The sequence below is a fragment of the Ochotona curzoniae genome, unplaced genomic scaffold, assembly GCF_017591425.1.
Source record: "Ochotona curzoniae isolate NIBS_2020 unplaced genomic scaffold, NIBS_Ocur_1.0 contig_883, whole genome shotgun sequence".
NCBI lineage: Eukaryota > Metazoa > Chordata > Mammalia > Lagomorpha > Ochotonidae > Ochotona > Ochotona curzoniae.
In genome coordinates, this window is record NW_024466599.1 from 69,342,562 (window position 1) to 69,367,667 (window position 25,106).

A 25,106-nucleotide genomic window follows, 5' to 3' on the forward strand; every position below is an offset into this window, starting at 1 on the left:
CTGAAGTTAGGAGCCTGGAACTCCATCCAGATTTCACACATGGGTGTCAGGGACCCAAGCAACTGAGACATCTACTGCTCTTTCCAGGTCTTTGACAGGAAGCTAGAACAGAAGTGGAGCAGTGGGGACATCAACCATTTCCCATATGGAATGTTGGTGTCTTAGTCTGGGGTTTAACCCACTGTGTCACAATGCTAGCCCCAAACTATAATTTTCAATGTTACATATCAAGCATAAAGTTGCATTTTTCCCCCCTGTAATGTTCTTTATTTCATTTGAAGGAGAAAAATGACATGTTGGAGCATTTGCCATCTGGTAGCCTTGGTTTCTCTGTTCATAGCACAGTGGGGTGTAGCTGTCCTGCTCCTCTGTCCTCTTCATGGCTCGCCTTTTATAGAAGTGGGGTTTGCTGGCCCCCGTTGTTTTGACCAGAGGGCTGCTGGGTAGACCCTAAAGGAGCCATTCTGATCATTTCTGGATTTGGGCCAGGTGAAGGTGTTGGTAGAGGATGTGGCAGAAGAAACCTTCTGGAGTCCAGTTTATGTTCGTGTCATGGTTTCTGTAAAACAGTCCCATCTGTCATATTGAAGTAATGTAAACCTGAGTTCATTTGTGTTAGGGTTTGTTTATAGCTAATTTATAGATCTCTTTGAGTTTCATAACAATGTAAGAACTCAAAGTGAAAAGAATTTACATCCAGTTCTTTGTTTATATAATATACTTTAAACAGAATGAAAACATTTCATTAACACCTGGAGTTCTTTGATTGATTGATTTTTGCTAGAGGGAAATCTCCATTTGGCTATTGAAAATTGTAATGAATTTGGGTGATTTTGTGCTGCCTATTCCTACCTCTTTTTGGAAATGCTCCCCAATCCAACTCATAGGAAATGTGGCAGTCTCTGTATTATACATGATCCCATTCTACCAGCTGGGGGGCACCAGGCTTAGCATGAGTCCTTGAATTCCCTTCCCTGCAGAGATCTGAGAGAGAGAGAGAGACTGAGACTCCATTCAGTTGGCCTCTCTGGTGGCTGGAATGGAGAGCTTAAAGTTGGGGCTGCCTCATGTCCCACCATGTAGGCTAGTTTATCAGCAGAGAGTGGGGAGAATGGCTAATGATGATAAGTGTAGGGGAACTGAGAAGGGTCGTCTGTGCTGCTGGCCTTGTAGAATATAGGCTAGGCCAGCTGTGTTCTTGTCTAGGACCTCTATGACACATGTGCCTCTTAAGAAGTTTTTCTGCCATGCAGCATAATCATTCTGGCTGTTATCTGTGGTGTTTTGGCCCAGATAGCAGCAATACCCAGAACCGGCCCTCTCTGTGACAGCCTTTTGCTGAACTCCCAAAGAATGGGACATGGGCTGCTGGAATAGCACTGCTAGGGCAAGGTAGAGGTCATTGCTGTGACCAGGAGTTGGGCCACCATCCTACTAGATGCCACATTTCCTTTCGTTGCCCTGCGCAGATCCTAAGGAGGCATAAGCAGTCATGGCTGCATACCCCCCAAAAGGGAAGGTGGAGAGAAGCAGAGCTTGGGGTAGAAGTTGGCTTGTGACTAGATGCCAGGGCCCGGCTTCCCAGTGACTATCTTGGGGACAGGGGCAGTAGAAGGAGATACCAGACCAGACATTCTGGCCTTGGATTTGGGTGGAAAAAGAAAACAGAAGACAAAGGACTGCCTCAGGTGATGAAAGGGTACACGCCACCTACTGTCTGTGTTCAGAGCTAGAGAAAATTCATACTCTACAGTCTTCTGGTTGAGTAAGTGTTTGGTGAGTGTGAGGTGTCTGTGTATGTGATAATACCTCCTTGCTGGGCAGTGGGACTCTCAAGGACCCTGTAGTCAGAGAGCTGGCCCATGGGTCACAGGGAAGTCATGTCCTCATCACTGTGGCTCTTGTCTTCTGGAAACTTTATATTCTTTCTGTTAAATCGTTCAGTCCTTTTCTACTTATGTTTGGAAATTTCCATGATGCTAACAGAAGTGAGCTTTCAGGTAACTTTGTGAGGGCTTCAAGTGGCGAAGCTGACAGTAGAGCAAGACATGAAGCTTGTGAAAGCCACTGCAGGAGAAAAAAGAATAGCATTGTCACTGGTGGCCATTGTCTCCATTACTAACAGGCAGTGTGTCCATTATCTTTGTTTGTGGTATTAGAAAACTTATGTGGTATTCAAATGGCAACTGTGGCTTGGTGTGAGAAAATGAATGGGTAATTATGAGAATACTGGGCTGATTCACCCCAAGACAAGGCCTTCAGCATCCCCAGATACAGCACCTAGGGAAGCTCGTCCTGGCAGGAGCTAGCAGCAAGCCAGCCTGCCACACAAGGGAAGGTTTTAAGAGAGGTCTGGCCACTGCCATTGTGGCTCTGTTGATGTGTTTATGACATGTCTTATGATGCAGCTCCTTATCAGACCTGCAGATTGCCAGTTTCTGGAGAAACAACAGCACGAGGGGCAAGGAAGTGTAGGTGTTTAAGAAAAGCGGATGAAATGTGAAATGTGGGAGGCCTTGTGATTGCAGAGGTGGTCTGAGAAACTCCGCCTTCTACACACACATGAACATCCCAGCCTCTCACTGTTCCTGGCACCTCCATAACATTGCATTTGATATTTTTGTTTATTTGTTTTGAAGAGTTATTGATTTCTATTGGAAAGGCAAGATGTGTGTGTGTGTGTGTGTGTGTGTGTGTGTGTGTGTGTGTGTGTATAGAGAGAGAGAGAGGGAAAGAGAGAGAAATCTTGTGTCTGCCTGTTTGCTCCCCAAGTGGCCACAACAGCTGGAGCTGAGCTGAGCTGCTCTGAAGCCAGGAGTCAGGAGCTTCTACTGGGTCTCCCATGCCAGTGCATCCTCGAATGTTTTCCCAGGCCACAAACAGGGAACTCTATAGGAAGTGGAGCTGAAGCTGCTGCGATATGAACCAGGGCTCATATGGTTTCTGGTGCATGCAAAACAAGGATGTAACTGCTAGGCTACTGTGCTGGACTGTGCAGTTGATATTCTACATGTATCTCTCTTGTCTCCCAGATTGCCAGCATGCAGACCTGCAGCTGAGCACCTGTATTGCCCAACAAAAACTTTTTAAAGTAAGTTTTATAGGGCGATATTTTCAAACTACTTCCCTATAGAAAATCCCCCGAAAGTCTGTGGTTTGCAAGTGAACCACAAGGGACTTAGTGGCAGTTTATTTGATTAATTACTAGAGTGCCCCCATTCGCAGTTAACCCTGAGATGTTCACATTAGCTCAGGCTGGGCAAGGATCCAGGAACACAAGCAGGTCCCCCCATGGATCTTAGGGACTCAGGTGCGGGAACTGTCACCAGTGGCTCCCAGGCTCCATATTAGGAGGGAAACTGGAGTAAGGAATGGAGCAGGCTGTTGGACCCAGACACTCAGGTGTGGAATGCTCATGTCTTAACTGGAGTTTTAGACCCTAAGCCAGACACCCACCCCTGAATAGCACCTCTAAACTGGCTGCTGGGGAGCTGAGTGGGTTGGAGTCTGTGTCTGGAGTTACACAGAACTGACTAAATCATTGAAGTATTAGGTTTGGAATTTGAGGAGAGGGAGGCCTACCGTAATTTTATTTTGTGCCTGAAGCAGGTGGAATGATAGGGCTCCCATCCCTTGAGATGGGAAAACTTGAAGGGTTGAAAAGGAAGAAAGGGAAGCTGGCATTGTGTCACAGTTGGTCAAGCCACCACTTCAACAAGGCATTCCATATGAGCACCATTTCTCATCCATCTTCTTGCTAATGTGTATGGGAAAAGCAGTGGAGGATGGCCCAAGTGCTTGGGCTCCTGGATCCATGAGAGAAACCTGGTTGTAGTTTCATGTTTCTGACTTCAGCGTAGTCCAGCTCTGGCTGTGGCCAGATGGAAGATGTTGCTTGTTCTTGCTCTTTCACTCTGAAACTCTTCCTTTTAAACAAATAAAATCTTAAAAAATAAAAAATAGTATTTAAAAAATGGAGGAGAGAAAGCTGAAATAATCTGAACTTGTCTTGTTCTGGCAGAATCTCCTTTGCCTTCTTGTTTAAAAGGACATGGAGGGCCTAGCCAAGGTTTCTTAGTTTTGCCTGCTGTAGTGAAGTACACATAACTGGGTAATTTATAAAGAACAGAGATTTAGGGCCCGGCATGGTAGCCTAGTGGTTAAAGTCCTTGCCTTGAATGTGACAGGATCCCATATTGGCATCGGTTCTAATTTCTGTGGCCCTGCTACCCATCCAGCTCCCTGCTTGTGGCCTGGAAAAGCAGTAGAGGACTGCCAAACACCTTGGGAACCTGCACCTGTGTGGGAGACCCGGAGGAGGCTTTGGGCTCCTGACTTCGGATTGGCGCAGCTCCAGCTGTTGCAACCAATTGGGGAATGAATGAATGGACAGAAGATCTTCCTTTCTGTATATCTGACTTTCCAATAAGAATAAATAAATGTTAAAAAAAGAACAGAGATTTATTCCTTACAGGCTTGGAGGCTGGGAAGTCCAAGATGAAGGCATTTGGTCTCTGGTTCTTATTGTGTCTTCATGTGGCAGGAAGCAGAGGGGCCAGGGGACCTAGCTGATCCCCCTAATCCTTCATGGCCCACTCACGTTCTCTAGACCCTACATCTTTTCTGTAACAGTAATGATTTAACGAAGGAGCTCGGGAGACACAATCAGATCGTAGCGCAATGTGATGCACTCCCCTTCCTTTGGTGTCTGACATTTGAATTTATATCTGGTTTAGGCCTTACAGTGTGTTGGTTGCCTCATTCCTTAGACTAATGAGGCATGTTGTTAATTAAATGGGACTGACTCAATGGGGTTGCCACCTGCTTGTCAGCGGTAGAGTACAGAGCACAGGGAAATGGAAGCAGGTGCGAAACACTTGTCTCCTGGTGAGTGCAGGCCTGGGGGAGCCTGGTCGGGTTGTTTGTGTCTGCAGATGGGAAGGCATAGGAATTGCTAGCACTTCCTTGGCTTTCTGTGTTTGATTTTCTAGAGCGTGTCACTGCCCCACATTTAAACAGCAGCAGCACTGGACTGATGTTCTTTGAGTTAGAATTTTACTCCTGATGCCTGTCTCCTTGGCCACGGTCCAGTACGGGGACAGGGAAAGGGATGTGGGAGGAGCTGGGCCTTTGTCTGAGGGGAACGAGGGAATAGGACTCTGACACAGAAGCACCATGCACAGTCCTCTCAGAACATGATCCTAAGAGATACGTAGCCTGCAGGAACACAGCACCCACCCCACTTCTCTGAGGGGGCTGTGTCCCCACGTATGTCTCTGGTTGGGATACTGTGAATTTTTTTTTATGTCTTTTAAGGATTTATTTTATTTTTTATTGAAAAGTTGGTTATACAGAGGAGGAGAAACAGATGAAGATCTTCCATCCGTTGATTCAATCCCCAGGCACTGCAACGGCTAGAGCTGCACCGATCTGAAGCCAGAAGCTTCATCTAGGTCTCCCACATGGGTCCCAAGGCTTTGGGCTGTCCGACTCCACTGCTTTCCCAGGCCACAAGCAGGGAGCTGTATGGGAAGTAGGGCTTCCGGGATTAGAACTGGCGCCCATATGGGATCCTGGCTCATGCAAGGCGAGGACTTTAACCACTAGGCTACCATGCCAGACCCAGGATACTGTAAATTCTTGCCAGCAGTTTTTAGGTGAGGAAACTTGAAGCAGAGTCTGTACCTTGGGGAAGATTGCACACTTCACAATGGTCCACCGAGTCTGTTGTCAGTGCCCAGGTTCGCCACAACAAGCTATATTGCATCCAGGAACTGTCCTTCAGACCAACATTCCTTCCCATCAGTTCTCTTGACGCCTAATTTAAGGCTTAGAAAGCACGGCCATTGTGAACTGCAGTGCAGCCAAAGTGCCATGGACCTTGTTGAAAGAGTAGCAAGTCGGGTAAAATTCAAGTAGATTTAGCTGTGGGGAAAGGGCTTCCAGACTCACCCATGGCACAGGGAGGTTAGGAAAGGCAGAGGTGGAACTGGCACAATGGTATAGCAGACTAATCCTTAGCCTGTGGCACTGGCATCCATAAGGGCACCAGTTTGAGTCCTGGCTACTCCACTTCCAGTCTAGCTTCCTGCTTATGGCCTGGGAAAGCAGCAGAGGGGCCTTGGCCCCCCGCACTCGCATGCAACTTCAGCCCTGCTGCCAGCTGCAGCCCAGCCCAGCTCAGCCCAGCCCTGGCCGTTGCTCCATTTGGGGAGTGAATCAGCAGATAGAAAATCTCTGTCTAGGTGTCTCTCTGGACCCTGATTTTCATGCAAAAATTAATACTTTTTTGAAAAGAGAGGCGGAATAGAGCATTTGGTACAGCTGACAGGCTACGCAGTGACTGTACCGCTAGTTTAGGTGTTTCATTACACGCCTGTTTGTCCCCAGTGAGCGCTGCTCAGGCAGGCACTGTTCATTTGACACAGATCGTGACAATGAGGCTGAGAGAGCTCGTGGGCCATTTCTACTAAGAGAAGCAGGGATCTGCTGTGGGGTTTACCGAGCAATGTTTGGTCTCAGGAGCACCCCCATTCCCCAGGTTTGCCAGTCTATTCAAGGGCCCAGGTTGTGGAAGAGCAATTGAGAGTGTTCTATGGATCTGAGTGTCCAGAGGCTGGCAAGGGTGTGGCCTCAGCACAGGAATGGTGTGAGGAAGGCTTTCCCGGGTCCTTCCACTCTTTCTTGCTTCCAAAATATCTGGCCTTTGCTGCTGAATCTCCCCCCCCCCCCATTGTATTTAAAATACAGAGAAAAGAGAACCAGATGAAGAAAAATCTTAATTCTGCTGATTTACTTCTCCAATGCCCACAGAAGCCAGGGCTGGAACAGGATAAAGCCAGGAGGTTGAACTCAGTCCATGCAGGTGGCAGGGGCCCGAGTACTTGAGTCATTGTTTGCTACCTCCCAGGATGTGCCTTAGCCAGAAGCTGCATTGGGAGTGATGCAGTCAGGCATTTTGATATGGGATGAGGCATCTCAAGTAGCAACCACTACAACAAACACCCCTACCCAAGTACCTGAGTTTTGGAGGCAAACAGCATTCCTTGCTTTTTGTGGTAAGGAGGCATATGTGATTTTCTTTAAATGATTAAGATCCTTCCTAGGTAGGTAGTTTGCCTTATTTTTTTAAGATTTGTTGGGGCTGGGCCCGGCGCAGTGGCTTAGCGGCTTAAGTCCTCACCTTGAACATGCCGGGATCCCATATGGGCACCGGTTCTAATCTCGGCAGCTCCACTTCCCATCCAGCTCTCTGCTTATGGCCTGGGAAAGCAGTCGAGGACAGCCCAAAGCTTTGGGACCCATGTGGGCACCCGTGTGGGAGACCTGGAAAAGGTTCCTGGCTCCTGGCTTCAGCTAGGCGCAGCACCGACTGTTGTGGTCACTTGGGGAATGAATCATCAGATGGAAGATCTCTCTCTGTCTCTCCTCCTCTCTGTACGTCTGCCTTTCCAATAAAAAGAAATCTTTTTTAAAAATTTGTTGGGGCTAACCCCATGGCATAGCTGGCTAAGCCTCTGCCTACGGTGCCAGCATCCCAAAAGGGAACCGTTTTGAGTCTCAGAGGGTCCACTTCTGAGGCAGTGGGGAGGACACAAATCCTTAGGCCTGTGCACCCACATGGAAGACTCAGAGGAAGCTCCTGGTTCCTGGCTTTGGATTAGCCCCACCCCAGCCATTGTAGTTCCTTGGGGAGTGAACCAGTGGATGGAAGATCTCTTTTTGTCATTCCTTCTCTGTAATGCTGCCTTTCAAAGAAAAACATTTTCTTTTCTTATTTAAAGGTAGAATGATGGGGTTAGGGGAAGAGAAAGAGAAGACAAAGGATGGGGAGAGTGAGGAGGAGCAGGGAGGAGAGAAGGAGAGAGTAATGGAGAGAAGACAGAAATGGAGCGACTAATTGGTTTTCCATCCGTTGGTTCATTCCTCAAATGGCCAGGCCAGGCTGAAGCCAGAAGCCCAGAGCTGCTTCTGGGTCTCCCACGAGGGAACAGGAATCCAAGCACTTGTACTATGTTCAGCCTCTTTCTTCGATGCGTTAGTAGGGAACTAGATCAGAAATGGGGAAGCCATGTCTCCAGCTAGGACTCATTTAGAATGTTGCAGGCAGAGGCTTAATCTGATAGGCCTCAGCACCAGTTCTCATAGTCTCTTTAAAAAAAAAATAAAAACAAAACAGAGTTAGGCAGGACTTGTAGGGATAGAGATAGAGCAACCTGTGAGGGAGAAGTCTCCAGTGCAGGCAGATTAAAATGAAGGAGCCTTTACTGGCACATTGCAGCTACAGCCAGTCCTCCTACTTCTGCTCTCAGAACCCATTCCTTCGCTCTTAATAACTCCTGCCTACCACCAAGTCTGTCCGATCGCTACCAGAAAGCGCATTCATTGTTTCACTTTCTCTTTGTTTTTGTGGGTGGCCTCACCAGGTTGGCCTTGTCTTTTTTTTTTTTTAATTATTAATTACTTTTGTTTTTGATGGTTTTTACATAGTTGATTAGATTGATTAGGGTCAAGGGCTACAGGAAGGTGGGTGAAGCCTTTTTCACATTCTCTTTTCACCGTTTTCACATTCTCTTTTTTTCTTTCCTGTATCTGGGGGAAAGGGGAAGACAAGGAGAGAAACCACACCTAGCCTCCCAAAAGCCTCTGCACCATGGGATGGAGGACAGCCACCTGACCACTCCAGGGTCCCTGATGTGGGGCATACTTTGAGAGTTCTGCTCGTGAGGTTTCGATAGTTCAACATTTCTGAATTACTGCCACTCCAAGCATGGTGAAATTTCTCCAGAATCCACTGGTTGACATAGTCCACCTTAGAGTCTCCATTTGCCTAGTTATTCACTGCCAGCACTTGGTTGGGGTAGTTGATCGATTTGTTCTGTCCTCCGTCCTCTGCTGTGGTACCAGGTGTCCTTTGCAGACTGCAGTGTACTGCTGTACGCTGTGCACCTGGATATGCTGTCTGCTGCTCTGTCGAAGCCACTGAGGAGTCCCAGCTCTGACACATGCACTCCATGGTCAGACCATGGAACCTACAATTCTCTCCATGGTTGGGGTTCTGAGTCAAGCAATTCAGTTGGGGGGAACCCCATGGAAACTTCACCTGAGGAAATCCCAGACCTGATTCTTGTGTATGCTTGCCAATACAGGGTCGGGCACAGTCTGTCGCCCAAATCAGCTTATACATATGCTGCTGGTTGCAATTGCTGGGTCAGTTCTGTATCCTGCCCTGTCTTTTACACAAACCAGTGGATGTTGCAGTCCAGCCCAATCCTGCCAACCGCGCACTCAGCTTTCACATTTACTAGTGGGAGCTGCGGCTTAGTTGGACCAACCCACAATAACCCGCCCCCTACCCTGCTTCCTGTGCTTGCCAGTATATACAGCAGACTGGTTCTGTCTATCCTACATCCCATTCAGCTCTCCTATATGTCAATGGGCATTGAAGCCTAATTCAACCCTCCATCCCCACTCTCCAGCCTACACATGTGATGGTGGGTGCCACTCTCTGTCTAACCATGCCTGACCCAGTCCTGGTTCTCATGCTCACCAGTTGGAGTGGCAACCTAAGAGGGAGGTACCCACTGTTTTCCTACTGGGCCCACTGCCACTCCCAGGTCTTGCACTCTCCAGGTGGTTCTGTAGTTTAACTTGACAGAATTTGCCTCCTGTGCCAGCATCTGCCAACTGATGCTGCAGCAAAGCCCAACCAACCTGCACTCACTCTAGCTTATACACGCACCAGTAGGAACAGTCAGTCCAGCCTACATGCGGCCAAGAGGTGGTGTCTGGCCTGGTCTGCCCCATCCCAACTCATATTCTCTAGAGGGAGTGATGGTCCAGCAGGGGAGCCCTCCAGTCCCCTTACTGGCTCCACCCCTTACCCCGAGTCTCACATGTGCTGGTTGGGTGCTGCGGCCTAGTTTGGCATAGTCCGACTCACCTCGACATTTTCCAGTGGATGCTGTAGCCTGGCCTGGCCCGACCTGGCCCACCCCCAATTCCAACTCACACTGGTGGGGGCTACAGCCTAGTCCAGCCCTGTCAGCCCTCAGTCCTGGCCCTCACTTGAACTGGCTTGTGTTGCAGCTAAACCTGTCCAGATCACACTCTGTTCTGGTGTTCGGATTTGCCAGTGGGTGATATGAACTGGCTTGGCCTTGTTTACCCCTGACCTGTGCCAAATGTATGCTGGTGGGTATCGTTCCCTGGCCTGGTCTGGGCTGCTCTCTGTCGTGGTTCTTATGTTCGCCTGCAGGGACTGTGTTCCAACAGAGGAGTTGCCCAAGCTCCTCCATCAGACAGGTTGGTCTTTTCTAAAGAGTGAGTTGTAGGGTGTTCTCACCCTGGTTGCACACTTCTAATTTGCCATTTTCTTTGGATCAGAGTTATTCATGACACTTAAATTTGTTTAAGATTTATCTATTTATTTTAAAGACAGAATGACAGAATGAGAACAAAGAGCTTTTGTACTCCAGTTTAACCCCCCAGATGCCCACCCACAACACCTGGAGCTGGGTCAGGCCAAAGGCAGGAGCTACGAGCTCCATCTAGGTCTCTTGTTTAGGTGGCAGGGACTCAAATACTAATGCATAATTGCGGCTCTGAGGGCCACTAACAGGAGGTTGGGTTAGAAGGCAGTAGCCAGGACTTAAACCAGGGATATAATATGGGATGCTGGTATCCCAAGCAGTGGTTTAACCAATGAGTTATAAGGCCCACCCCGTCATATAAATCTCTGAGTTACCCTGTGGAGACATTCATTCATTTATTGATTCATTTCAAATATAAGAGCAGTTTTTTTTGTTTGTTTGTTTTGTTTTGTTTTGCTGCCATTGGCTATTGCTCTTGGAATAATCAGAAGTCAGGCTCTTGCCACGTGCTGCTTGTCTCTTATTGGTGACTGACTTGAGGACACATAGGAACAGAGTATGAATTATTAGCCAGTGCTGACATTTCCCTGATGTGGAGCCTCCAAGGCTGGTCACCCTTGTCCTTGGAGCCTCCAAGGCTGGTCACCCTTGTCCTTGTCTTTTCTGGAGCATTGCTCCTATTTCTCTGTGTTGGCTTGCCTGCATTGTCCCTGTTGTGCATGCCTGTCACAACAGCCCTTCTGACTCTGGCATATTCCATTGGTGTGATTAGTAGCTTCACCCTCTCCCCCTGTGTCCATCTCCAGGTTTGGTCCCATGACATGGTGTTTGCACTATGCTACTATTACTTGTTTACTTGCTCAGTGGTGGTATTGAAGCCACCAAGAACTCTAAGACCCTTGCTGGGTAGGGCCCTGGATATTCTCAATTTCCAGCTAGCTTGAGGGGCCCATGAAAACAGAGTGATGCCAGACATCCTACCGTAGCTGTTAGGTCACGCATTCTCTCCAGGTTGAATTAGCACCCTAACCGCTTCGGTACATCTGCCTTCTTGGTGTTCAGACCATCTCACATCATGAAGTATCAATTGGTGAGGTTACAGGCATATGCATCTCAATTTTCTTTCACAAATTCCTGCCCCCACAGAGATAAGAATTCAAAACAGAGGTGTAAATATGCTGCATAAGTGAGAGTAGGATTTATTTAAGAGTGAGAGAGTGAGCAACCCCTTATGGGCAAATACTCACCATGAGTGGGCCAGAGAGTTGCCAGGGAGGAGACAGTGTGGGAAGAGGCCAGAGAAGGAGGACCCATGAGCAAGATCTGGAAAGCCAAAAAGCAAACAGGGGCTCCCCCTTTTATGAAGGAAGGGACGGGACCCTAACTGAATATCTAAGCAGGGTAGAGTCTGGGCAGGGTTTGGTGGGAGTTTCATGGCACCTCCATGTGAGTGCAACTTCCACAGAGCCATATGACATATTTCCTTTCCTGGTCCTAATGAGACAGGTATATTAGGGGAAAATAGACATAGTGGATCAACAGGTGAGGGGATGGAGTTATAAGTCAGTACTATAAAAAGTTATGGAAAATTATTCCAGTTTCATTTATTTCTACATAACACTGTGCTTAGCTTCCCCCATTCAAGTGAAGTCCGGGTCTAGCCCAGCTTATAATGGGATTAGGATAGAGTTAGAAGATGTGTTCAGCGAAGCCTGAGCCTGCCCTGTTACTATAAAATACTTACTTGGTGTTCCTCCCCAATGTCTTAACTTATGGCTCCTAAAACTCTTGGAATCTCCAACATGTTAATAACTAATTAGCTGTGCTAATGTGCTGACTGGTGCTGGGAGTTCCCAGATAGCCTCAGGATGGGGCCCTGTGGCCTGGGACCCAGCCAGGTAGTTAGAGGTTTGGAACTTTTAGACCCCATACTGTCTCAGGATGAGAGAGAGACTGTAGATTGAGTTGATTAATCCATGGAAAGTAATTTAATCCATCATGTTTGCATAGTGGAACTCCCATAACAAGCCTAAAGGACTGAAGTCTGGAAGCTTCCAGATGGATGAACACATTGAGGTTCCTGGGGAGTGACACACCCAGAGAGGGTGTAGAAACTCCATACCCTTCCCTACACTCCTTGCCCTGTGATTGTTCATCTGTATGTTTTGTAATATTCTTTGTGTAATAAACCAGTAAATCTAAGTACATAAATGTCTCCCTGAGTTCTGGGAGCTATTCAAATGAATCCAACCCAAGAAGAAGGAAGTCAAGGGAACCCTGGGATGGAAATACAGGTGACAGCTTACAATTTGCAACTGGCAAATGAAGTATCAACAATCTTGTAGGACAGAGACTTTAGCCTATGGCATATGACACTTTTTCTAATTTGACAGTGTTGGAATCACATTGAATCAGAAAATACCTCAGCTGGTGTTGGCTGAACAATCTGCTGTTGACTTTATTTCTTAGTGTGTAGGAAAATAGCTCCAAAAGCCTGATGTCACAGATGTGTTCTATGTTGAGAGTAGTAGAAGCTTGAGTTTGTTTTTCCCTATATCTCTCAGGGGACAAAAGATTTGGTTGACTTGCTCCAGTGGGATTTTTACTACTTTGTGTTCCTTCATTTCCTGGAGCCTCTTAGTGTCTTCTTCCCTGTGGACTCTTTTCTCATGAACTAGCATACCTCATGCAGAGAACAAAGCATAATTCTTTCCCAAGCAACATACAGTAGGTATTAACTGCTGGATGTAATTTTAATTTTCATTATGTATATGCCAGACTTTTGTCAGGGTAACTAACACTGGCTGCATAACCAAAACCCTGAAACCTCGGCCGCTTTCTGCAGTAAAGGGTGATTTCTCACTCAGGTTAAGCCCGAGGTAGATTGTGGGAAGGGAAGACTGCTTCCCAGTCTCTGGGATCTGGTGTTCTGCCATCTCGTGACTCCAGGCTGCCCTGGCGCTTCACAGTTATCTATTCACCCACAGCCTGGACGAGAAGCCTGTAGGATTGCATGATCAGCTTTATGGCCTATGCCTAGGTGGGTGCTCATCCCTTCTGTGCTCAGCCACTCAACTCCTGCTCACTGAAAGTCCTGCAGAGAATGACCCGTTGGTGTGCCAGGCATGGCAGATATACATAAGCCCATGCGGTCTCTTCCTCAAGTCCTGTTGCCTTGGTTTCCTCAGCAGCTGTTGGCTTAGACACTTTGGTCCATGGTTAAGCTTAAGCCACATGCCACAGAGAAGATGGATGAACCAGAAGTTTTTATCAAGTACTCATTTCATAGTTCCGTAGGCAGTGCATTAAGGCTTCGTGCAGAAAGGTGATAGATGTCTCTCTCAGGTTGTTACTAATTTCTGTGTCTAGTGAGTGATGTGACACTCTATCCATCAAAGGTTTTAGTTGGCCTGAATCTGTGGTTTTTGAGTTTCTCCCCTCTCTTTCTCCATACTTAAGTAAGCCTCTCAGCACTGTTAGCTCATGCTCTGATCAAACCTTTCTCTCTCTCTCTCTCTCTCTCTCTCTCTCTCTCTCATGTAAGTGTGGAAGGCAGAAGTACAGTGAAGGTTTTTAGTCTATTAACTACTCTTACTGCTGAGTGGGGCTGATGGCCTCAGTCAGGGAAAGGGGCCCCACTTTTGTCTGGAATTTTTGCTTGTGATTGGTTCTAGTAGCTTAGTATTCACTTCCATGTGATGCTGAAAAAGGAATGCTATCTGTGACCTCATCTGGACAACTCCTTTTAAAAATAATTCTCAGGGGGCCAGTGTAATGGCTCAACTGACTAATCCTCCACTTCCCAATGCCAATTGGCATTGGGCACCCCAATATGGGCACCAATTGGTTGCTCTATTTCCAGTGTAGCTCCCTGCTTGTGGCCTGAGAAAGCAGTGGAGGATGACTCAAGTCTTTGGCATCCTGTACAGACATAGGAAACCTGGAAGAGGCTCCTGATTCCTGGCTTTTGATTGGCTCGGCTCTAACCATTGTCGCTATTTGGGGAGTGAACCAGTATATGGAAGATCTTTCCATCTCATCTCTGTAAGTCCACCTTTCTGATGAAAATAAATAAATAATTTAAAAACATAATTTTCAGAAGAACCTCAGTGTATAAAATGGACAAAAGTGGAGCTCTTAGGATCAATCCTGCTCCCTTAGCTTCGCCTCAGCAGAGGTGGTAAGGGGCCTGCAGACTTTCCAGGTCTGAAACTCCTCAGCCACTGCAGAGGACAGGCAAAACTTCCCCAAGCCTCGTTTACATAGAAGCTTGTCACAGAACCTTGTCAGACTCCACTGCCTGCATGCCCTGTGCAATTCTAATCTCTGTCTTGCTAATTTTCTCACCTACCACAATTTCTCCTGCCCTGATGTCAGAGGTAGAGACCTTGGTGAGACCTGGGGTTTGCTTTTCATCAGATGAGCTATGTACCCTTACCAGAAGGAGTCACTACAGAGGAAGAAAGGCAGCAGTTAGTTCTGAGTTACTCATTTTCTTCTTGCCCCAGGAAGAAATTCTGGTCCCTTAAACAGCTCCCATACTCTCTGACAGCTTTATGTGCATTTTTTTTTTCTTCCTAATGAGCTCTGGTGCTCAAGTAGAGCTGGGAGGAAAAATAAAGACCTTCGGAATATGTAAATCCTTTGTGAGTTACATTAAGTTAATGAGACTAGGAAGGGAAATCTAGTTCAGCTGTGTAAATTAGCTTGCTGTTCTGGGTCTTGAGTTAAATTGCAGATTCTAATTAACTGCCCCCAAATAGCTGTGATGCAGCTGCTGAGGTCTTTTGACACATAAAAGTTTCTGTATAGATGTTCTTTTTTCTATCTCCAGAAGCCTCACAATGCCTGTAAGTTGATTGTCTACCTTAGGGAATGGCAGGTAGGTGGAGTGAACAGGGACCCTGGATGGGAAAGAGAAAAGGTTAAGAGTAGCTGGGCTTGGCAGCTTTCCTAGAGCTGGTGAGGTGTTGGAGTAGATGTGGCCCTCAGTTGGATGTGTCACCAGTGTCTCAGGTGTGCTGGGGTCTGTGTAGTAGATATGGAGGACACTAGGGTGTGAAAAAAAATGTCCTAAGGCATTGTGTTCTTGAGAATTTTGTATTTGACCAGCTGGTTAAGCTTATACCTTTCTCTTTTCAGATGATGAATTTGGAGGTACTTCTCTGAAGAAATGCCACATGGTCCAAGAAGAGACATGTCCTGTAAGTGATTTGGGGATTGACTTAAGAGTAGGAATCCGGGGCTTTTAGATGCAGAGCTTTTAAGTGGATGCCTCGAAAGACAGGACCTCTGGGTACAGGCAGACCTTTGAAATGGTGTTTGGAACCAGCCTCATGGCTCAACCTAAATATTTTAACTTCTGAGGCTGAGTTCCTTATGGAGATAACAGAGTTGTAATACACCTAATTGAAAAATCCTGAAGCTGTCTTCTTGGCTCTAAACTACATTTGGGAGTGGAGTGGGAATATGCTTTCGTACCCTGCTAGAGTCAACACCTGCCTGACTCAGCTTGCCAGGAGCCTCTGCCCAGAACCCTACCTACCACAACACTTTGCCTTCAGTTAGGTGTGGGCTATCTCTTTCACATGCTGGAAAGAAAATCAAGCACGAAGGAATACAGGGAGTTTGTGTAGCTCTGGGAACAAAGAGAGCAGGCTACAGATGTAAGCCTAGCCTCCCCAGAGTTCAGCTATACCAGGATAGCCAATAGGCAGCAGGCCTTTTCATGTAGTTCTTGACCTTCTAATAGGGTTTGTGGTGAATCCTCCATAAAACTCAAAGGTTCCAACAAAACAGCGTAGTGAGGCAAGGCAGAACATCTCAAGAGCCAAGTTTATTATTGTCATATTTGAGCTAACATCACTTGTTGTGGCGTGTCTGTTGAAGATTACAAAAATAATGTTTTTATGGGATCTTGTAGATGTGTGAGGGCAGAGTGACTAGAAGGAGTCAGAAGCAACAGACACATTCTGGGTCCTCTCTTGTCTAAAGACCTTTGTCCCTGTGTCTCACCTGTGATAGGTCACGTTCTGTGTCCATGCTTGTCTCAATAGACATTGTCCTGATTTCTTACCAATTCTTTCTCCTGTGTTTCAGGGTTATTGCCGCCTTAGGCAACTAGGAGCTGATGACAGCGTTTCCCCAGGAATCAGGCGTGGTCTGACCCAGGAACAAGAAGCACATCCTCACCAATGACATCATGACAGCAAGAGAGCACAGCCCACGCCATGGCACCAGGGCCCGTGCAATGCAGCGGGCTTCCACCATTGATGTGGCAGCTGACATGCTGGGCCTCTCCCTGGCAGGTGAGCCTCACGCTAAGCCTCCTGGGACTGCCCCCAGCTGAAGAGGGTTTATGGGTGGTGTCCTCCTGAATGAACCAGGAAGTAGAGAGGGGAAGTTAACTCTCTTCCTGGGGACTGCTATTGGAACCCAAGCTTGTCAGTTTTCCAGGACTCATCTGCCAGTAGGTAATGTGGGACTGTTCACACTGCCTGTCTGGATCATACTCAGGCCATGATAAAAGCCAGTAGATTAAGCTGTCACTTGGGATACCTGTTATTCCACACTAGGAGTGCTGGTTCAAGTCCCAGCACCTTTACCTCCAATACAGTGTCATGCTAATGCATATGGGAAGGCAACAGATGATGGCTCCAATGCTCGTGTTCCTGCCACCTACACAGCAGACCCTGCTGAAGTTCCAGGCTTCTGACTTTGGCCTGGTCCAGCCCTGGCTATTTTTAAACACATAGGGAGTGAATCAGATGGATTGAGATCTCTCTCTCTCTCCCTTCTCTCTCTTCTCTCCTGTCTCCTTTTTTCTCATTCTACCTTTTAGGTACATGAGAATTAAAAAAAAACTTTTAAAAAAATCCCCATTGTGTGCATGTAGACCTGAACAGAAGGGGGCGGGGTTGGTTTTGGGATGTGAAACTTCTTAGAAATTCCAAAAATGAAATCTTTATTAAAAATGAAGAAATCATATGTCAAAGTTGAAGGTTGGGATGGGAAGTAGTGTTGAATTTTTCTACATTCAATCCAAAATAAGGGAAAGTGTACTAAAGGTGATTTTTCTGTCATTGACTTTCTGTTCAGGAAACATACAGGACCCAGATGAGCCCATTTTAGAATTCAGCTTAGGTGAGTGTCTTTTACATTTTCCCTATTTAAATGTGTGTTGTTTAAGAACAAAGGCAACCACAGTCTTGAGTCTGCCTCAGAGAACTTGCTGTTGTCACCACTGCTTAAGTGTTTCTGAGAAGATGAGGCCATGAACTTCCTGTGGGTGAGAAGGGAAGTTCATCTAGAGATGTGCTCCCCACAGGCTGGCAGTACTTGGGGAGTGGGGAGTTGAGCCCACCAAAGGCTCCCAGCAGTGACAGATACCTTCTCCACCCGCTCCTGGGGAGAGAAAGGGAGAGGTGAGAGAGCTGGGTTTAACATTGTGCTTTGCCACTGTCTGGCTGTTAACACCTTGTGTGATTGAGTGTAAGCCTACTAGCCACTGGTTACTTACTGCATGAAAGGTGGCAGTGACTCAGGTGTGCTCTTCCCAGCAGGAATGAGATGAAATAATATACTAAAAACTGGATTGAAAAGTACCAGGTCTGACTCAGGGAACTATGGTGCCACCATGACTTACCCAAGGGACTGGAGAGCTGGGTGGCATGAGGCGTTTCTCTAGTATCCCTCTTTCTTCCTTTCATTCCTTGGTATCAGAGAGCATTGGTTAGTGTCATGGTGATGATGTCTTGGATGTAATGCAATGTAAATAAGGTTCAGATGTCCTGCCTTACTGCGTCTGCTACTTCACTTGCTGCGCTACATGTTCTATGGGAGTGTTATTGCTTGTTTGAAACCCAGTTACACCAAACCTCCCACCTCACCAAGAAGACTTGGACAAAAGAAAATCCATTAAAATATTTAACCCTAAATATTTACCCATAAGAATATTAAACCCTAAAAATGTCCCCATTTCAGATTCAATACTCTGAACAAGGTCAGAGGGTCTTTCCCGACTTTGACTTGCTGGCTGGTTCTGGGGACAGTAGCAAGCACTATGGTATGAACTGGGAATGGGAAATTTGGGGAGAAGCAGCCTACAGTCCTATGAAATTCTCACCCACTTGCCCATTCTCACTTTAGAAGAACTAAAACTGACCCGAAGACTTGTTTTCTGGTAGCAGTTTTCTAGCATTGTATTGCCAAATCCCCCTTTATTTTATATCAAAACAAGTATCGGGGGCCCGATGGTGTGGCCTAGCAGCTAAAGTCCTCGCCTTGAACATGCACTGGGATCCCATATGGGCACCGGTTCTAATCCTGGCAGCTCCACTTCCCATCCAGCTCCCTGCTTGTGGCCTGGGAAAGCAGTTGAGGACAGCACAGAGCCTTGGGACCCTGCACCTGCGTGGAGACCCGGAAGGAAGTTCCTGGCTCCTGGCTTCAGATCGGCACAGCACTGGATGTTGTGCTCACTTGGGGAGTGAATCATCGGACAGAAGATCTTCCTCTCTCTCCTCCTCTCTGTATATCTGACTTTGTAATAAAAATAAATAAATCTTAAAAAAAAAGTATCAGGACAGATAAGGAACAAAAACATAGTGAAACACTTTTTGGAACCCCAGAATATAGAGGGAGCAGCTGGAGTACTAGTCAGGAGAGAGGAATGTGGTTACACCTTGCCTGTGTGCTGGCCTATAGGTGACAGAAGCAGTGGGACAGTGGAGGCTGTATGTAGAGAAGAATCTGGATTCAACCCACATCGGCTCTTTCTGCTTCTGCATTTCTCAACAGAATAAAACATCTAGTCCCTGCGTGGGCAGGTCCTGAAGCGGATATTTGAGTTATTTCCAGTTGTGTCTATTAATAAAGAATGTTATTTTTAATGATTATATAATTATTATATGATATATGGTATATTATACATTACAATATGACATATTATATATAATAATATTATTAAAGAATAAAGCTACAGTGAACATTTGCATGGCAATCTTTGGTTGCACAGATATCCATTCTGTCCAAATCCATAAGAACGAAGATTAGAAAGAAGCTAGACGTTGAGCATGCAGGCTGGGGGCAGTGGTGCCCAAGCCAGTGAATGGGAGCTAGCGGGCCTGCTTCTGGTTGCATTCCATAATGCCAATGTTTCTTTACCTCAGCAAGGAGTGAGCACTTTTTCTGCAGAGAAGAAGTCTCCTGCCTGGAGGACTAAGGATGAGAGGAGGATACCAGGAGGGAGGGGAGCTGAGTATTCAGTAAAGACTGCCAAAAACCTTGGGTTTTGCCTGGCTCCTCACTGTCATACCTCTGGACTATGTGCAGTGGTTCAAAACTAGAAACAGCCCAAGTACTATCAATTGTTTAATAACTAAAAATTAACTAAAGGATAGTGACACCGTGTGGAGCTTTTATTCAAGAAAAATAGCTTTTTCAGGGAGAGCAGAGAGCTTTACATTATTTTCACATGTTGTGTGCTGGCTCTCCTCTGTCCAGTTCTGACATGAAAACAGTCTTGAAATCATGGTGAAAGCTAGCAGCCCGGAAGGAATCAGAATGAAGGTTGGAAATCCTACAAAGTCCAGTTCTCAGAGGATTGTCATTGACGCTCTGTGGAAAAGCTTAATTGCAGGACTTGTCTTTATTTGGCCTAAACTCAGAATTTACTGGGTGGAAAGTTTTTTTTTTCCCTGAGAGTGCTTCAGGAAAAAACTAAGAAGACCACAAGCAATCACCTTGGACTCACCTTGAGGGTCTATAGAATCAAGAAGTAAAGACAGGATTAGAATTGCCTATAAAACTGTATCACATAATACAATGTTAATAACAATTAAAACAAATAAATAAAACTTAAAAAAAAAAGAAATTGGACATTGAAGGGGTACCCTGATATGGTTGTGGAAGCTTGTCCAAACCGCCATAAATGTCTGTGGTTCCTGCTGTTTAAGGAAATCTCTGTCTCATCATTATCTGACCCCCAAGTGAACCAAGCAGTCAAGTCAGTCGTCACACATGGCAAAGAACATTAACTCCACAGAATTTTACCAGGAAAGTCACAAAAAGCAACACCAAACCCTAGGTATTTGTAGGAGCTCTTGGGTTTCCAGAGTTGCTGCATTATGTTATTTAAAATGCTTAATTTTCAGCAACAACAAAAAATTACACCTGAAAAAAAGCTGTGAAAGTATGGTGCATACATAGGGAGAAAAACCAAATCTAGTCAGTGGAAACCATCCCCAAGGAAGCACAGGTATTTTAGTGAAAGATTTAAAATCAGCTGTCTTAAATGTGTTAAAAGAACTAGAGGAAACCATGTCTGAAAAAACTAAAAGATAATGAGAAAATAACATTTCACCAATAGAAGATACCGTTTAAAAAGAAACAAATCGATTCTGGAGCTCAGGAGTACAGTTTCTGAAATGTATAGTTATTGAGAAGGGTTTACCTGCAGATTTGAGCAAGGAGAAGAATCAATTAGCAAACTTGGAGATAAGTCGATTTTAATAAGATAAACAGGAATAGAAAGAGTAAAGGGAAAAAAGAGCCTCAGAAGTATCAGATGTGCCATTGTACATGCATTGGGAATTGGAGATGGAAAGGAAAAGAAAGCATATTGAAGAAGTCAAGGCAAAAACTTCCTATAGTTGATGAATAACATTAATCTGTGTATCTAAGAAGTCGAATGAACTTCAGATAGGATACAGTGAAAGAGATTCACAGCAGGGTACATTATAAACTATTGAAAACCGAAAGCAGAATTTCGAAGTTGGCAGGAGAGTCATCATGATGTGTAGAAGGTCATCATTAAGAATGATAGCTAACTCCTCTTGAGAAACCACGGAGCTCCCAAGGTATTGAGGTAACCTATTCAAATTTCTGAAGGAAGACAGTCAACCAAGAATTGTATATCCAACAAAAATATCCTTCAAAAATGAAATAAAAAGACATGTCCATGCAAAAATTGCCTACAGATGTTCATAGCATTGTTCACAATAACTAGAATGTGGAAAAGTCAAAATATCTATTAGTTTATGAGTGAGTAAAAATGTAGGTTACCTTCATATGATAATGTATCCTTCCATTAAAATATGATATGTTATTCCAAAAAAAGTGCAAGTTTTCTTCCATTAAAAAAGAGTATTCATCCTCAAAGAGGTATAAATGACCCTTGAAAATGTGCCAGATGGAAGAAGGCAGACATGAAAGGCCACACACTATATGATTCTATTTATATGAAATGTCCCGAATAGAGAACTTTTTACAGATTGAAAGTGGATTAATGGGTTCTAGGGAATTGGAGGAGGATGCATGGAGGCTGATTGCTTATGGTATAAGCTTCTTTTTTCTGAGAGATGACAATATTAAGGAATTAGACCATGGTGATATAGCGCTGTTCTATAAATACTCTAAAAATTATATCCTTTGAGAGTGAGTATCATGGTATGTGAATTAAGTCTTAATAGAAGATAGTTTTAAAAAATCATGAGAACGCTGCTGAAATCTGTTAGAAACCTATGAAAGGAAATGGAGGTTAATGTCACTGCTAAAAGAAAAAAAACATTGAAAAATAGATTGTGAATGAAGAGATAGGACAAATTCTGGAGTCCTAATTTTGAGTGAACAAACCAGAATTATTGAAGGAGACAGAAAGAGAAGCAGGCCAGAGGTATGGGACAACACGTTCTTGAGAAACAGGTAGACCCAAGACCTGGGTTCTGCTTGTGAAACTTCTAGATCCCAAGGAGAAAAAGAAAATCTTACACGCCAAACAAACAAAATTCAAGTCCTGCCCGTCTAAACAGCTGTAAAAATGGCAGATGTGTCTTTAGGGGACTGATAGAATCGTAGAAGATCTGAGGATAGAGGCTAACTTCTGCTTTTGAGGGCTTGACCATGCTTCCCAAGAACAGGAGGCTGAAAGATCAGAAGACAGAACGGTGCTAAGATGACTGAGACTGTGTGCTGTGGTCCTCGTGGGCAGGGACTTTTGTGCCATCCTTTTAAAGACTACACTTCTGGGCCTGGCTGCGTGGCCTAGCGCCTAAAGTCCTCGCCTTGAACTTGCCGGGATTCCATATGGGCACCGGTTCTAATCCTGGCAACTCCACTTCCCATCTAGCTCCCTGCTTGTGGCCTAGGAAAGCAGTCAAGGACGGCCCAAAGCCTTGGGACCGTGCACCTGCGTGGGAGACCTGGAGGAAGTTCCTGGCTCCCGGCTTCAGATAGGCACAGCACCGGACATTGCAGCCACTTGGGGAGTGAATCATTGGACGGAAGATCTCTCCCTCTGTCTTTCCTCCTCTCTGTATATCTGACTTTGTAATAAAAAAAATAAATAAATCTTTTTTTTAAAAAAGACTACACTTCTAAAGTAATGGGAACCGGAAGCAGATGCACATAGGGTCAGTCCACTCAATTCCTGAGAATAAGTAAAGGTGCCCTAAAGTGCTAATGTTCTTCAGGGCCAAGCAGGAGCAATCGTGATTGCTCTCTGGAGAAAGGCAGCAGCGTCCTGAGCTTTAGATAAACTTCTACAAACAATTTTTGGAATGTAATAGCATAAATAAATAACATTCTCAAAAACAGGAAAAAAGAAACATGCGTGGAAGGAGCAAACAGTAGACTCAGACAGAGACTCTAGATATTAGACTAAATCTAGAGCAATGCTAGAATAACTGCTGTGTGTCTTAATCTGTTTGGGTTGCTCTGACAGTATCACATAAGTTGGGCAGCTTAAACAACAGAAATTTCTGGAGACTGAAGCGGTCACAGTCTTGGTGCTGGCAGATGTACTGTCTGGTGAGTGCACACTTACTGATTGGCAGCTTACTGTCACCTTGTGTCCTCACATGGCAGGGACAGAGCAGACTGCTCCTTCTAGAGACACTGACCCCTCTAGAGAGGACTCCGATCACATTAACTAGTCACTGCCCAAATGCTCACCTCCAAATATCAGTACCATCTAGGGGCAGGGGAGACACTACCATCTAGTCCATAATGTTATGTTCAAGGAGAATGGAGGCATTACTCAACACTTCAACTGAGAAGCAGAACTCATAAAAACAAATGGATATTCTACAATGTAAAAAACAAAACAAAAAACACAACCCTGCAGTTTAAAAACCTACAGATGGGTCTAAAAAGTGTATCCTACAGAACTGAAGAAAAAAAAATAGTGATACTGATCAAAAAGAAGATTCCAAAATGGAGCCAGAGAGATAAAAGAAGATATAAAGACTGTGTAAAGCACAGACCATAGAATGAGAAGTTTCATATACGTTTATTTCTTGTCTTAGAAGGAACATGGAGAGAGAAGGGCAAAGAGTTTAGAGAAAATAACCATGTAGAGACAGTATCCTTTGAGAACTAAGGTGGAAAGAAGAGATTTTTTTCAGTTCATGAAAGCTGTGTGCACACCAGGTCTGCACTGCACACGATGCCAGGAGATACTGGGGGTGTTCCTCAGAAGGCACATGATTCCAGACGGAGGTTCATGGAAGTAGAAGGGTTTGAAAATCCAAAAACACACGAGAAGGGATCCTGGATAATACCTGGGTATAGCTGAGTAAATAGATAAGTACTGATTATGTACAGTAAAATGCTTGCACAGACAAGAGTGCTGCAGGTAGCTTTGTTAATGTCAGATCAAGAATGAGCAATGTGAACTGTATGCAGTGGTTAGATCATTGCAGCTTCAAAGAGCACTGGTGGCCAATACAAACTCAGTACAAGTGACTGTGGTGAACCAAAGCGTCTCGGCTCACCTCTCCCCAGAGACATTGCTGTTTCTTATCTTACTATATTTGTGTTTCCTCCTTTCCTTTATATTTTTCTAATTTTCTTTTAATTGGTCTCTTATTTCTTTCATCTCTGTTATTGTCTTTGTTTTGTCCCATCCTTTCTCCTCTTCCTGCTTTTTTTGTTAGTCTAGCCTGTTGTGGAGAGCAAAATGTGTTTTTAGATTAGGCCTGTTTTTAAATTTTAAATTTTATTTTAATTGTGATGAAATGCATGTAGCATAAAATTTACTGCTTTAGCCATTTGTCAATATGCAGTTCAGTGCCACTGAGTAAATTCACATTGCTGTAGTCGTCACCACCATCCATCATCAGAATTTTTTCATGTTAGAAAACTTAAATAGAGTTAATAAATGGCAGCGTTTACTGTTCTTGAATTAGAAAGGAGAAAGTGGGCATTTCCAAACAGGATATTGATTTTGGCAGTGTTGAATTTTGATTTACTGTATAGTTCGCCGAAGATGTCCATTTGCTCACATTGTCATATCTCTTAAATCAGGAAGTGTTTTGTAGCCAATGACATACCATCCTTTAAAGGCAAGAGAGTTTTTCTCCTCTCACAGTGTCTTTTACAGCAAGGAGCATGGTAGAATCAATCAAGAGTGGCCATTTTTCCTGTGGGTCGTGTCAGTGCCAGCTTTACCTATGTAATGTATTGCATGATGCTCAGTGTGATTCATTTTTCCAACCATAGTGGGTATACAAGGAATATTTCATTCTGAAAAGGAGCATTTTCAAAAATCTTCAGTTTCTGTAAGTCTTACAGAGAATAATTGAGCAATAATGTGCTTAAAAACAAAAGACTAGATCTGGCATTGGAGTGGAGAAATAATGCCACTGACTGGCAAGCCCAGCATCCCATATGGGCATCAGTTTGTGTCACAGCTGCTCCACTTCCCGTCCAGCTGCCTGTCTGTGACCTGAGAAG

General features: G+C 45.1%; 1 protein-coding gene across 7 annotated transcripts in view; it reads left to right on the forward strand.

Moving 5' to 3' along the window:
* INPP4A (inositol polyphosphate-4-phosphatase type I A) overlaps positions 1 to 25,106 on the forward strand; it is a 147,843-nt gene that overhangs the window by 67,493 nt on the left and 55,244 nt on the right. For all 7 annotated transcript variants that reach the window (XM_040993762.1, XM_040993765.1, XM_040993763.1 and 4 more), the window contains exons 3-5: positions 15,516 to 15,577; positions 16,473 to 16,681; positions 17,472 to 17,516. In XM_040993762.1, coding sequence (XP_040849696.1) covers positions 16,576 to 16,681; positions 17,472 to 17,516 — 151 coding nt within the window. In that variant the 5' untranslated portion in view covers positions 15,516 to 15,577; positions 16,473 to 16,575. The remainder of the gene's footprint in view (positions 1 to 15,515; positions 15,578 to 16,472; positions 16,682 to 17,471; positions 17,517 to 25,106) is intronic.